At 36.6% G+C, this 13,637-nt stretch overlaps 1 protein-coding gene across 3 annotated transcripts in view; it reads right to left on the reverse strand.

Annotated features, from left to right (window-relative positions):
* rbms3 (RNA binding motif, single stranded interacting protein) overlaps positions 1-13,637 on the reverse strand; it is a 127,795-nt gene that overhangs the window by 74,359 nt on the left and 39,799 nt on the right. For all 3 annotated transcript variants that reach the window (XM_027149950.2, XM_027149951.2, XM_047810801.1), the window contains exons 3-4: positions 12,544-12,602; positions 7,592-7,683 (exon numbers count right to left, since the gene is read on the reverse strand). In XM_027149950.2, the coding sequence (XP_027005751.1) occupies positions 7,592-7,683; positions 12,544-12,602 (151 nt within the window). The remainder of the gene's footprint in view (positions 1-7,591; positions 7,684-12,543; positions 12,603-13,637) is intronic.

The following is a 13,637-nucleotide window of genomic DNA, read 5'->3' on the forward strand; positions in this document are numbered from 1 at the left end:
TATCGGTCTAAGGGAATGGTTTTGTGCAGCGGGAACAAAAGGCATTATGGCAAACTAGCGTATGCTGAAATCAGCTGCACTAATTAACAGGCGCGATATGTGTTTCACAGTAAACACACACGTGCACACACACACTCACTCACACACACACACACACACACACACACACACACACACACACACACACACACACACACACACACACACACACACACACACACACACACACACACACACACACACACACACACACACACACACACACTTATGCATATTCATGCGTGCTTGTGTGGATTAACACACAAAGATGCAATGAAACACATACATACATGCACACACATCTCACACAGACTCTCTCAGAATCAACCTGACAATTTCTGTGCCTGTGGGAAGAATTCATAATGAAAGCCAAAGATACAGCTTTACCTGTCAAATTATCTTTCTGTTGCTCAGAGGGGGGAAAAAAGGATTGGTGGACACACTGGTGCAGAAACAGTCGCACACACACACAGACATACCACACACACAAGCTCACGGAGAACAGTATAATCCTTCCATACCAAGTTAATTGGTATGACTGATGAGGACAAATTGAAGCAGGATAAGGAAGCAGCAGCAAAACCATACAATGAAGTAATGACTGCAGTACAGAAAAAAAAGGCATTTCCATTTTAAAAGTGTGCTTTGGTTAATGAAAAGAAGCCTTTTTAAACAATTTGACTGTGTACTGGAACATTTCCATCCACAGACTAATATCGAATAATATTCATTGTTCACGGCCAAACACTAAGCTATCAAGGGCATCAAGCAAGACCTGACTATAAGACCTGAGTGCTGAGTAAGCATAACCTTCCTCATCTCTGAAATCCTTTTCTCTCAGCTCTGATGGGATGTCTTCACTCTCCTCTCAGCTCTCACTGTTTATACACCAGGAGCTTTGCTGTGGATGACAGATTGTTTGGAGCATTTGAGCTGTAGTCTGAGGGTATACACCGACCTATGCTCAAAGACACACACACGGACACACAAACACACACACGGACACACAAAGGACTGCTGGATATCAAAGTTTGGAGACCAGGTGCTACCCACTGAAATGGCTTTTTTTAGTAAAGACAAAAGAAAGTCAAAACCTACAAGCCATTTTTTTGCTACTTCATATGTCCCCAATTTATTTCTCTCTCTCTCTCTCTCTCTCTCTCTCTCTCTCTCTCTCTCTCTCTCTCTCTCTCTCTCTCTCTCTCTCTCTCTCTCTCTCTCTCTCTCTCTCTCTCTCTCCTCACTCTGTGCACCATTATAAAGAACAGAATGGTACATAGATTCTATAAAAGATAGCGAACACACTGGTTTAAGAATCTGAGAACAAACCAATCTTCTCAATTTTCATTGACAAAATGCCAATGCTGGAGCCAACACTGCTGCAGCTTCAGGAAACCAGCAAACCTAAGCTATCAAAGGCATAACAATAATGCTATTCACCATTATTCATATTTAATACCCTCACTCACATATCCATATCTTATTTTAATTTGCTCAGGTGTTTTCATGGTGACAAAGTGATACCCAACACTACAAAAATAAGCCTGTAAATGTTACAGTAATCAACTGGCAAAAGAATCGTAAAAATGAAAAATCTATTTACAGCAAAGCATTATAATAGCTTACATATTAAAAAGTCACACACAATTCAGTACATTGTGCCCAAAGCAGCCTACAAATGAGCTGAAGGTTATGAGACAAACTCAGAGAGCTCGCCATGTCAGGTTGGCATTGCCGGGATATAAACATGCAATCTTCTGATCTGTAGCTTAAAGCCTTAAATGTTTTAACGCAATCAGTGACAGAATCAATGCAAAGAGTTTTTGTGTTTCATTGGGTAGGGCTTTGTTTTAGAGTTCGGAAGACTTTAGGTTCAACTCCCTTCACCATCACAATGTCAGGTTTGGGTCCTTAAGTAAAACACTTACCCTACAGCTTTGTTGTATCTAGCATCAAAAGTAAGTCACTTTTTCTTAGACAAATTAGCAAGTGTACTGCATTATGTCTTATTTTATACCATGTAAGATATCAATACTATACTGTACATTTTTACAGAACTACAATAAACATTTATTAAAGTGTAGCAATTCCCTAACAATTCTCTAGACAATCTACATTTTAGGACTGAAACTTATTTACTCAATGAGAACCACATGTCTTTTTTGTTTTATAGAATGTTCCATGCTAGGCAGCAACATTAGCGCTGCCTTGTAGTCAGTAGGAAAGGGTTAATGTGACATATGTCTGTACTCTCAATCACACAACACACAAAACCACAGATACTCATACATACACAGACGTTGTGCAATAAAGTCTAAGGCGCCTCTCAGGGGAAACACACTGCCTCTCTCTCTCTCTCTCTCTCTCTCTCTCTCTCTCTCTCTCTCTCTCTCTCTCTCTCTCTCTCTCTCTCTCTAGAATATGAGGTTAAAGTTTGTTAAGTTTTTATTACACATTTTATGGCACTGCAATACTGTAATGTTAAGACGTCCATGACAAATGAAATTCCTTCTCTTCCATAACCCGGCCCAGTAAAGCATCCTGGTTTCAAACTCCAGGAAGCGACAATGTTATCTGTTAGTTCGGTACAAACGGATATGCGCTAACTCACTTTGTGAGAACAGTAAAACAGTACAGTACTGACAGAAAGAGAAATGACTACAAAGAAAGCCAGTGAGGTCTTACCAGCTGGTAGTTCGTGTTCCTTTCACTGTCTTAATGCATTTAAAATGAAATACAAGACGAAACTTTTGGCTGGGGTAAAAAAAGAAATCATTCATGTGGTTATAAATATACAGTATGTAAAATAATAAAAAAAAATGCCTTAGAAAATCTAAAGGCTGCACTTTCTAGTTTCCTAGTTTTCTTTACTTCCTACATCCTGATCTCCATCTTCCTCATGTTATACTACAACAACAGCGTCACACTCCAGTTTCACAGATTTCCATTAATTGCTTAAATAGACCATGTAATCAGCCTGAATAATATTGAATGCTGAAACTCTACACTGTTTTGTACAGTTTTGATGGAACTGCACAGCTTACTAGTATGATTTGTACAGGTAAATAAGTATAATAATATATAACAGCATCTGTGTCAGATGAAAAGCTGCACTTAGTTCTTCAGTGAGACAGAATTCAGACATCTGACATCTGAACCTTAAGATGGCTTAATCAGGACAATCTGCCTTCCGTAACGATCTAGCTCTATGGTTACTGGGCAGGTTGAAGATGACATGAGACAAATTTTACAATCAAGGTACGAGATGTGGAACAAGATCAATGACTCAACATGATATCATGCCACAAAGAGGAAGGCTTTATATAGTGGAAAAAAACAGCTTTAAATCTAACCAATTCTAACACAGAATCATTCAGTTTTTTAGTCTTCTTTTGCTTCTTTGCCAAACCATAAAGGATATGATTAGAATTTGAGGTGATTTTCACATTTAGCACATTTGCTGCAGTCTGAATCTGAGTGTGATTGTTCCTGATTCTATCAAACCTCGGAGCATTGGTGGGTTGCCTTTTCAACCCCGAAAGGATAACACAAGACAAATCACCGTATTTTTTATTTATATTTTTTGGCGCTATCATACAGAGTAAGGCGTCTCACCTCTTCTGTGTATTACGATATTTCCCTGCTACTCATCATAGAGATGCATTGTGGAAAATAACCGGTTACTTTACTACTGAACAAGCGCAGACCCAAGTGCTCTAGTGCAAGGTAGTCTCCGGTTCAGTAGCAATTCCAGGGCCACATGAAAGCTATCACATGACTAAATTTTTCAATGCTCTGTTTTGGACTAAATCCCCCTGAAATTCCTTTTGTTTGGAAATGATCAGGACAGCTGGTGTGGAGCCAATAAATGACAGTAAATATCATTAAGGTTCAGCAAAGAGATGTTTGTTCAACTCTCGACTGTTGACTCTCTTGAAACTGTTTCACTTGGGTCACAGCAGCTCTGACAATATTGCTGGATGTAATTCAACTCACTGATACATATTACTATGCACATTCTAACATGTTATTGTTTCTATAGTAATAACTTATAGAGGGACTTTTATTCTGGATACACCACATTAAACAACTGATTGTCTAATTAACATAACTTCAAGATGGGGAAAATTAAATAATAAAAGGAATAAAAGAAATATAAAATTTCTGGAATTTATGTTATTGTAGCATATCACACAACCTTGTTAAGTTATTATGTTCCTATTAAAAAAATTTATTTTATTCATTAATTATTATCCAAGTCACACAAGTTTCTTAAAGCAAGGAGTGTGGTTTGTTGTTAACTTGAATGTACTCCGTATTATTTCTGCAATGATATTCATATTTTGAAATTTAATATTTCTTATCAATCTTCTGGTGTTAAATAATAATGGTCAGAGATCTCTATCTATCTATCTATCTATCTATCTATCTATCTATCTATCTATCTATCTATCTATCTATCTATCTATCTATCTATCTATCTATATATATATATATATATATATATATATATATATATATATTCTTTATTTAGGTGGTCTGAAATCGCATCATTGCTTATGGACCTCATTTGTCCTTTGAGCTGCTTGTAGAATTTTGTTGCCACACGATCTATTTCTCTCTGCTATTACTGTGTACTGTACTATAGTATGGTTAGATATTCCTTCACTTGGTCTTCAGGGGATTTGGTCAGCAAAAACAGGCTTCTTTTTTCACCATAGCTCACAACAAAACACCAATGCAGCAGTCAGCACTCCCTTGCCCCTCCTCATAGTCGACAAAAAATAAAAAAAAGACCATGTACAGTAATTTACTGTAAATGCCCAGCCCTACCACCTTTACTTAATGTGTATTCTGTTCAATGAGGCATGCAGCTGTCTAGGAAGCAACAAGGCCTCTTGTTACCTCTGGGAAGCAGACACAGCAATCAAAGGAGTGCACCTTGTAATTCAGTGTAATAGGCTGAAGGGGGAATTGTACTGTGATTACCAATAAGAAAGAATAAGAATGATAGAGAAAAGAGTGTGAGAGAGAGAGAGAGAGAGAGAGAGAGAGAGAGAGAGAGAGAGAGAGAGAGAGAGAGAGAGAGAGAGAGAGAGAGGGTAAGGGTTTCTCATTCTTGCAGCCTTAGGCATCAACAGTTCTGTCACACTGAAGGGACATGAACTGATTGTGTAAGTTATCCAATCCCACAGTGTCCTCACACTGAAGTATTAGATAGATTCTGTGATAATTCATTTTATCAGTTGAATTCTGGGATGTCTGCAATATGTTTTGATGCCTTAACATTTCCTCTAGGTCTGCTGACAAATGTGTAGTATTCACCTTATGTTTTCATTATACCTACTTTATATCTTCATAGTATTACACTTTAATTCCTCACAATATTTTCTTTCTGATATGAGACTTGGCACATGGCTGTTTGCATTTTTAAGCAATCTGTATTTTTAATTCATTATAATGCTCACTTATAATTCTTTGGACGTGGGCAGAAATGCCATGCAAGCATTTTCATACACTCTAATATCTCCTCATTCATCTTTGACTATAATTCCATCCTTTGTGACATGCTGTAACATTAGTGTCACTTTTCTCCGTAATGCTGGGTGTCATTCTGCATTTCAGCTATAAATGATATTGACATTGTACATCATTTTATTAAGAATGATAAGAAACCAAATGATTTTAATTGCCATCACAGAGTGCCTCAATTGACAAACTTGAGTTATTTATAATAAGCTGTATAGATGTATTATCTTTTTTCTTGTTGCTGCTGTTGTATTAATTAAAACTAGAAGCTTCAGTCCAAACTATTCACATAATATATGAACACACACACACACACACACACACACACACACACACACACACACACACACACACACACACACACACACACACACACACACACACACACACACACACACATTAGGGCAGATTTAAAATTCCAAACCTCCAATAAAGTAGAACAGAATAAAGTTATATCTGAAAAAAGTCAACACTGCAAAATGTGAAAAAAAAAAACTTTCTTAAATGATATATATCTATATATATATATATATATATATATATATATATATATATATATATATATATATATATATATATATATATATAATAAATCATCAATGTGAGATACATGGCATCTTTAAAAAATAAATAAATAAAACAATCCAGATCCAGTGAACAGTGTTTTAATTGAATGCATGGGGCACTGAAACCAGAGATCTGTCTTAATGAAAAGAGTTTCAGTAGGACTTAGCAAGAGACTGTTTCATTGTGCTTGCATTTAATTTAATGAGCCTTAAGCCAAACTATTTAGCTGATTTAATTGCTGTTCTTTCATTGTTCTAAAGATACATTTCGAAATCTACAAGTGTAAATATGTAAGATCTTCAGAATTTGAGTCTGCCTTTGACAAGACTACTACCATTTTACTACTATTACTATTATTACTACTGCAACTGCCACTTTATTTTGTATTGTTTAATGCAAATAGGTTATAAAATGTATCAGGTGCATCAGATTTAAGTTAGCAATAAGGCTGAGAACTATGGATGCACAGTACATTTTCATGTAAACTGCATGTTTAATGCCCTAAGAGAGGAATTGTAGGAATGAGTTGCATTTGGTGTGAGTGTTTGTGGCAGTGTTGGCTCTGTTCTGGTTTAAGGATTAGAAGGTTGGTCTTCAAACCCCAGCACCGTTTGGCCCCCGACCCTCTCTCTGCTCCAGGGGTGATATATTATGGTTTACCCTGTGCTCTGACCCTAACTACCTGAGATATATATAAAAAAAAAGCATTTCGCTGTGTTGTATTGTATGTTTATGATGAGTAAAGCCTTCTTCCTTTTACTTTGGCAAGGTTTTCATTTAATTCAACCTATTATCAATACTGCTATTACTATGAGGATTGTGAGGATTGCTACTATTGCTACTACTAATAAGTAAATAAGAAACTCAGACATAGATATTTAATTAAATGATCAAATCTCTCTCTCTCTCTCTCTCTCTCTCTCTCTCTCTCTCTCTCTCTCTCTCACACACACACACACACACACACACACACACACACACACACACACACTCTTGCATTGTGTAAGTTTTGAGTGTTTTATATTTTAAGGCACATTATATACCAGAGATATTTTCTCTGCTCCTTAAAACGAAGAGCTAAATTAGGAATCTGCTACACAAATACAAACTGCATTCCATGTGTCAGGGGGGAGAAAAAAAAAGAAAGTCATCCAAAAATTATTTTTGTCAGTCATAAATCACTGGCACATAATGCACTATTGTACTTTATCCCTCTGCTCTACTCTACATTCAGAACTGCACTGCTGACAAACCAAGGTTGATTTGAGAATCCCTTTGTTTTAAATTCATGCATTTTTATGTATTTGTTCAGCATTTAAATGAAAAAATAAAACAAGATACACCATCTTCAGTTCAAGCATAATCATAATCAATAAAATATAGGTTAATTGTTATTAGCAGCAGGATTGTTAGCAGAACAAGCAGGTTGTGTATGTAGCTTCATGGGTCTTCTTACCTTGGCCATCTGGGCCTGCACTCCATTAGCCTTCAGAGAGGCCACGGCTTTCTGCGCAGCAGCAGGACTGTCAAAATCCACAAAGCCATAACCTAAACACAAGCACACACACACACACACACACACACACACACACACACACACACACACACACACACACACACACACACACACACACACACACACACACACACACACACAATGGAAGAGAGAGAGAAGAAAACGAGATCTTACAGCATTTTCTGTATAACAGTGAAAAAGGATTCAGTAGAGATGATTAACAGCATAGTATCTGGATTCAGATATAATTCACTAAGAAGAAGGAACAACAGGCCATTCTAAAGTTTATTGTTTTCCTAAAAGATTTCCTTTTCTTGTCCCAAAGTGTTTCATTTCTTTTTAGAACAAAATAATTACAATTATTATTATTATTATTATTATTATTATTATTATTATTATTATTATTATTATTATTATTATTATTATTATTATTTTTACAAAGATTACAATTTCATTTGAATGTAATAACGGATGACACGTCGTACATTTTAACCATTTATAATTAGTTTCTGTTATAACTGTAACATTATCTATAAACAACTGTCCCATCAACAACCTCTCTTTTAAACAGAATATCAAAAGAAACCGGAAAACACAACCTTCTCTGTCTTGTAGACATTACTGTTGCAGAAAATACACTGACTCAAATTCTCCTTTAAAGCTTTATGAAACATCTGAAATATCTACATTGTTGTATTCATACAGGCATACTGTATGTGTGTCTGGAATATTTGACCATTTTCGATGTAGACAAAGGAGTAAAACAACTGCTTACATTTGCATAGTTCTTTTATGTGTGTACTTGAATGTGTGTAGGTTTGGGAATATTTGTGGGGTCAGAGATGGGACATATTCTTTTTAAACTTGTAAGTCGATGCATTGAAGATATCTTGAAAGTCAATCTCTCTCTCTCTCTCTGTGTCTCTGTCTCTGTCTCTCTCTCTCTCTCTCTCTCTCTCTGTCTCTGTCTCTCTCTCTCTCTCTCTCTCTCTCTCTCTCTCTCTCTCTCTCTCTCTCTCTCTCTCTCTCTCTCTCTCTCTCAGCATCACATTTTATATTTATCAGTCACAGCCTCGGATATAGAACTATCACATTCAAACCTATCTAAAAAAAACTATACTTGCTCTCTGTCACTCTGTCTCCCTTCAATAATCTCAGCAGGCTGAGCATAGAACATATGGTTTAGACGTTCATGAGTGCGACACGTATACATGCAGGGAGCAATATGCAGATGGTGTGTGTCTCTGTTTAGAGAAATATTCAAGAGACTTGCGGATGCTATGCAACTCTTTAAAAGTGTGTGTGTGTGTGTGTTAGAGAGAGAGAGAGAGAGAGAGAGAGAGAGAGAGAGAGAGAGAGAGAGGGAGTGGGAGAGAGAGAGAGAGAGAAACTCTGGAGTGTTGAGAGAGGCGAGCGAGAGAGATCGCGCGTCGCAGCTCTCTCGCTCCTCTTCTCTTTCTTGTCTCCTCGCTCTCTCCTCTCTCGATTACTCACTATGACGAGATAAGAGTTATAGAGATCTGCCTGAAAGCCGGATGGACTGCTTCTGGTTAGTGAGTGCATAACACATTTCTGAGGTTGTTGACCTCCCAGGCGTAACAGCGGTCACCAGGATGTTGGCAGGGACAGAAGGTCCAAGTTTAAGACTGCAGAGATGTGAATTCTACACACAATGATACACCCAGTTTAAACCACACAGAAATGAGCCAGAGCAAAACCAAAGCCTAAGAGTAAAGAAAACAGACATTTGTTTGTGTGTGATAATGTCAGTACACACCTTATACATGTTTCTTACATGAGGATAGATTTCTTAATGAAAATACAGTTGATGTAAAATTCATCATGCTATAAGTGGCCCTAATATTTTGTCTTTTATCCCTTGTACTTGTTCAGAACACAATAAAGAGAGAGAGTGAGTGAGAGAATATTGCAATAACACCATAATGAAGACTCGGGCTGAATACAGCTATATACTGAAGCAGAAGAAATCACGCACACATACACACACAATAAGATGTATAATTTATTTAGCATACTGCAGGACACACCGCATTTTGTTTTCTCAAAGGAATTGACGTTTTCCTTACCAAAGCACTGAATTCAATATGATCAACACCAATCAGTTATACGCTGTGAAGCCTTCCATTTAGAATAACAGAACACAACTTCATGTAATGTCCAAGGCTGACAAATAAAAATGAAAATGAAAATATATATAATGTGTCAAACGTTTACTAAAGTATACAGTAGTATTCAACCAAAAATGTCAAATTAAATGGTAATAATTTTTTTATGTACTCAAATGCTAAAAGTAAAAACTGAATGGCTTTTAACTGAATTTTATTATTTTTTTTACTAAAACTATTACTAAAAAAGAAAATACATAGTTTTTTATTTTGCCTAAAAACATCATTTATTCTCTATAATTTGTGTCATATGCAAGACACCATGCAAGAGACGCTAATGGAGTAATTATAAATAAAATATACAGTGTGCCTGTAAATAACCAATATTTACCAGTAGTTAGAATCGTGTCGAAATCACGAGAAAACATCTTTTGTTATGTGGAGATTGTGATAATAAGAAAACAAGCAATCCTTATTTGAAACGAAACTTTTCATACTTCAACATAGTAAAGCATTTTTCTGAGGTAGGATCAGGATTTTTTATTCTCAGGTTCAACACTGCAATCTGCTGGATTGTCTATACTCTAATGCACGATGGATAGCTACAGCATAGTACATTGTGTAGTATGTGAAGCTCACCACACAAACGTGGTGTACCATACGAACGAATAGATTACAATCATTAGCTATCATTAGTCTCTCTACCATTGAGAGAAGAGACTTTTGTGATTTGTTATTTTGATGTTAAATGTAAGAAATTAAAAAAAAATATATTGAAAATATATAAAAATATTTTGCATTCAGTTATTTGTTAATATGCTATTAAAAGTGCAAGTATTAAGTTTCAATAACACCCAAAAGAATAGTAGTGAAGTTTAGTTCCTGATTTTTTAGTTTCCTGTGATGTCCAACAAGGTTTGAAACACTCCCCTTCTCAGTGCAGAACCTTTAAGCTCCTTTATATTCTTAGATTTACACTGGAGGTCTTGTTATTTTGACCAGAACTTTCAGTAGCATTCGGATTTAAAGAGTGACTGAATCTCTGTTCATTACTTTCTGTGTTGATTTGGTTGTCTGTTGAGCCTCATGTTGAAAAGCCATCTATGGCCAAGTCTGAACCTCCTGGCAAAGGCAACCAAGCTTTGGCTGATATCTCCTGATTCTGAGCGGAATTCATAATGCCATCAATCTGCACAAGAGGTGCTGGGCCACAGACGGCAAAACAGCCCCAATGCATCGTTTATCCACCTCCATAATTAATAGTGGATTATCAGGTGATTTTCCTTGCATGCTGTTCTACTTTTCACATTAAATGGTAAGTGCATGTGTTACATTTTGATCTCATTTATCTAAAAGGTGTGATTCCAGTTGTCATCAATCAGCTCCAGTTCCGATAAGCTTCTTGTTATGAAAGTGGAGTGTGGTTGTTGATTTGAATAGCAATCCTAGCACTGGATTTAGGTTTAATCCTGTGACTTTGTATGAAATAAAAGAGAACATATTTATACAACAAAACTTTACACAACACACACATATCTCTCTCTCTCTCTCTCTCTCTCTCTCTCTCTCTCTCTCTCTCTCTCTCTCTCTCTCACAATAAACAAACAAATAGATAAATAAATAAATAAATATACTGTATATCAAGATATACAGTCAAGATGGCTGGATTGTAACATGTGAATGAAATTATTTGTTTGTGTTTCTCTCTTCTCATCCCTCTACTAATGGGCCCGGCTCCCATCAGCACTTGCTATGGTCCCATCAGGGTGGAGGATTTGCTGGGAGGAGGGGGGGGGTATATCTGGGTAGAGGAAGCCCTCTAAAGCCTGTAGTGATTTCCTCTATTTTCTTGCTTCCCTGGGCTCTGATTCAGCTCTTCTCTCTCTCTCTCTCTCTCTCTCTCTCTCTCTCTCTCTCTCTCTCTCTCTCTCTCTCTCTCTCTCTCTCTCTCTCTCTCTCTGTCTCTCTCTCTCTGTCTCTCTCTCTCTGTCTGTCTGTCTGTCTTTCTCTCTCTCCATCTGTTCTGCTCGCTCTTTTCCACTTCCGTGGTTGTGATCTTTCATGTACTGCTCGGATTGAACTTGACCATAACTAATAAGTATGTGGATTCGATTAACCCTGGTTCCTCATATTTTTGAAATAACTTTGCATTTTTTAAAAGAGCATTTATTTACCACATTTTAGCCACACAACCACATGTATGCACAAACACACATATACAGTTGGAGAGGCTTCATTCCACAGCAGATTGTGCTGCAAGCTGGGTTGTGAGATTCCATCCATGGCGGAAAGTCTCCTAAAAAGAGTCTGTCTGCAAAATCATCGATTTCAGTTGGACGCCTTCCTCACCCTGTGGCTATTTTTAACGCTCCCCTCGGCCCGTGCTGTACATCAACACAGGAGAACATCCTGGTCTGTTTCATGCCATCGCCAACCCTTTTAGTCACGCTAACTCTTATCCGGCTGGAAGGGCTACTCCGACAGGCACGCTAACGCTCATCCTGTTGTAACGATTATCCTTACAATCACTCAAACACAGCTGCTGCCCGAGAGCCCGCTTTTAAAATCATGTAAACGTTTATCAGTTTAGCAAGACAAATGCTGCTTTTATATACACCATGCCCAAATCTGGGACCTGAAAATGTGATAAACAATACATTCATTTACTCAAATAGTTTCTGCTTTACTAGATGCCATGTTCAGATAATCATTACAAATCACCTTCAATTTCAAATGAATAGTGACCACTTCAATAACACTACTCACCTTTGCACTGGTTGGTGTTTTTATCAAGGATTGCCTTTGTTGACACTATTTTCCCATACCTGATGAAGAGAAAAAAACACACTGTCAGCAAAAAGAGAAATAAACCAACAACTGCATTTACCAATGTTCTTGAGACTTCCAGGATTTACACCAGAAGACCTCTGCTGTGTTTCCCAAAATTCATCTTAACAGGAAGAGAGTGGCCAAGGTCAGGCTAGCTCTATGATTAAAATTTATCTTTTTACTTTGGGAAACGTGACCAAGAACTTGACCTAGACATTAATCATTAATATACACACATTTTGGAACATACTATAATTAGCTTTTGCTCATTTATTGAAAACTATTTCAGTCATTGATTAAATAAGCATTAGTCAATGTTTACTGTTAACAAATGTCAATTTATATATGTGCTTTGTTAACACATTGGTATAAAAATAATGACATTTATAGTTTGTTCTTTCATGTAAAATAAATCAGTAAATACGGTCAGTTAAGGGAACCTTAAAGTAAAGCCTTACCACATTATACTGTACTTTACTATAGGTCGGCTTGATAATGGCAATAAAATGATCATTATTACACCCGATAATAAAATCATGGTTATTTTAATCAAAACTGTTTAAATAGCAGAATATTGTTATTGTGCATTTATAGATTGTACATTATAAGCCAGTATTCCATTTGTACTTGATATGCCTTTAAATCTGTCAGTATTCTGACTGTGATTTCTAACTTTTGTTCATTACAGTTCCATTATTAAATGCTAAATATAAAAGGGAGTTGATAATTAGGTTAATCAAATAAGCATTAGCAAGTATGCAATTAGAGACAGTTTAAACATTTAAATGTGTTTTAATATTCAATAAACACCAGAATTCTTGAATAATTAGATCATCAATATCACAGCTGACCATGATTAAGTAATTAATTAAGAAAACAGGAGAATGTGACCATAAATTAAATTAGATTAATTGTGCCATACACTAGTACAGAAATTAGAACTTGGTTTTCCCATGGTCTTTACACTGATGAATTTGTGTGTGTGTGTGTGTGTGTGTGTGTGTGTGTGTGTGTGTGTGTGTGTGTGTGTG

This window comes from Tachysurus fulvidraco, chromosome 3 (assembly GCF_022655615.1).
Source record: "Tachysurus fulvidraco isolate hzauxx_2018 chromosome 3, HZAU_PFXX_2.0, whole genome shotgun sequence".
Lineage (NCBI taxonomy): Eukaryota > Metazoa > Chordata > Actinopteri > Siluriformes > Bagridae > Tachysurus > Tachysurus fulvidraco.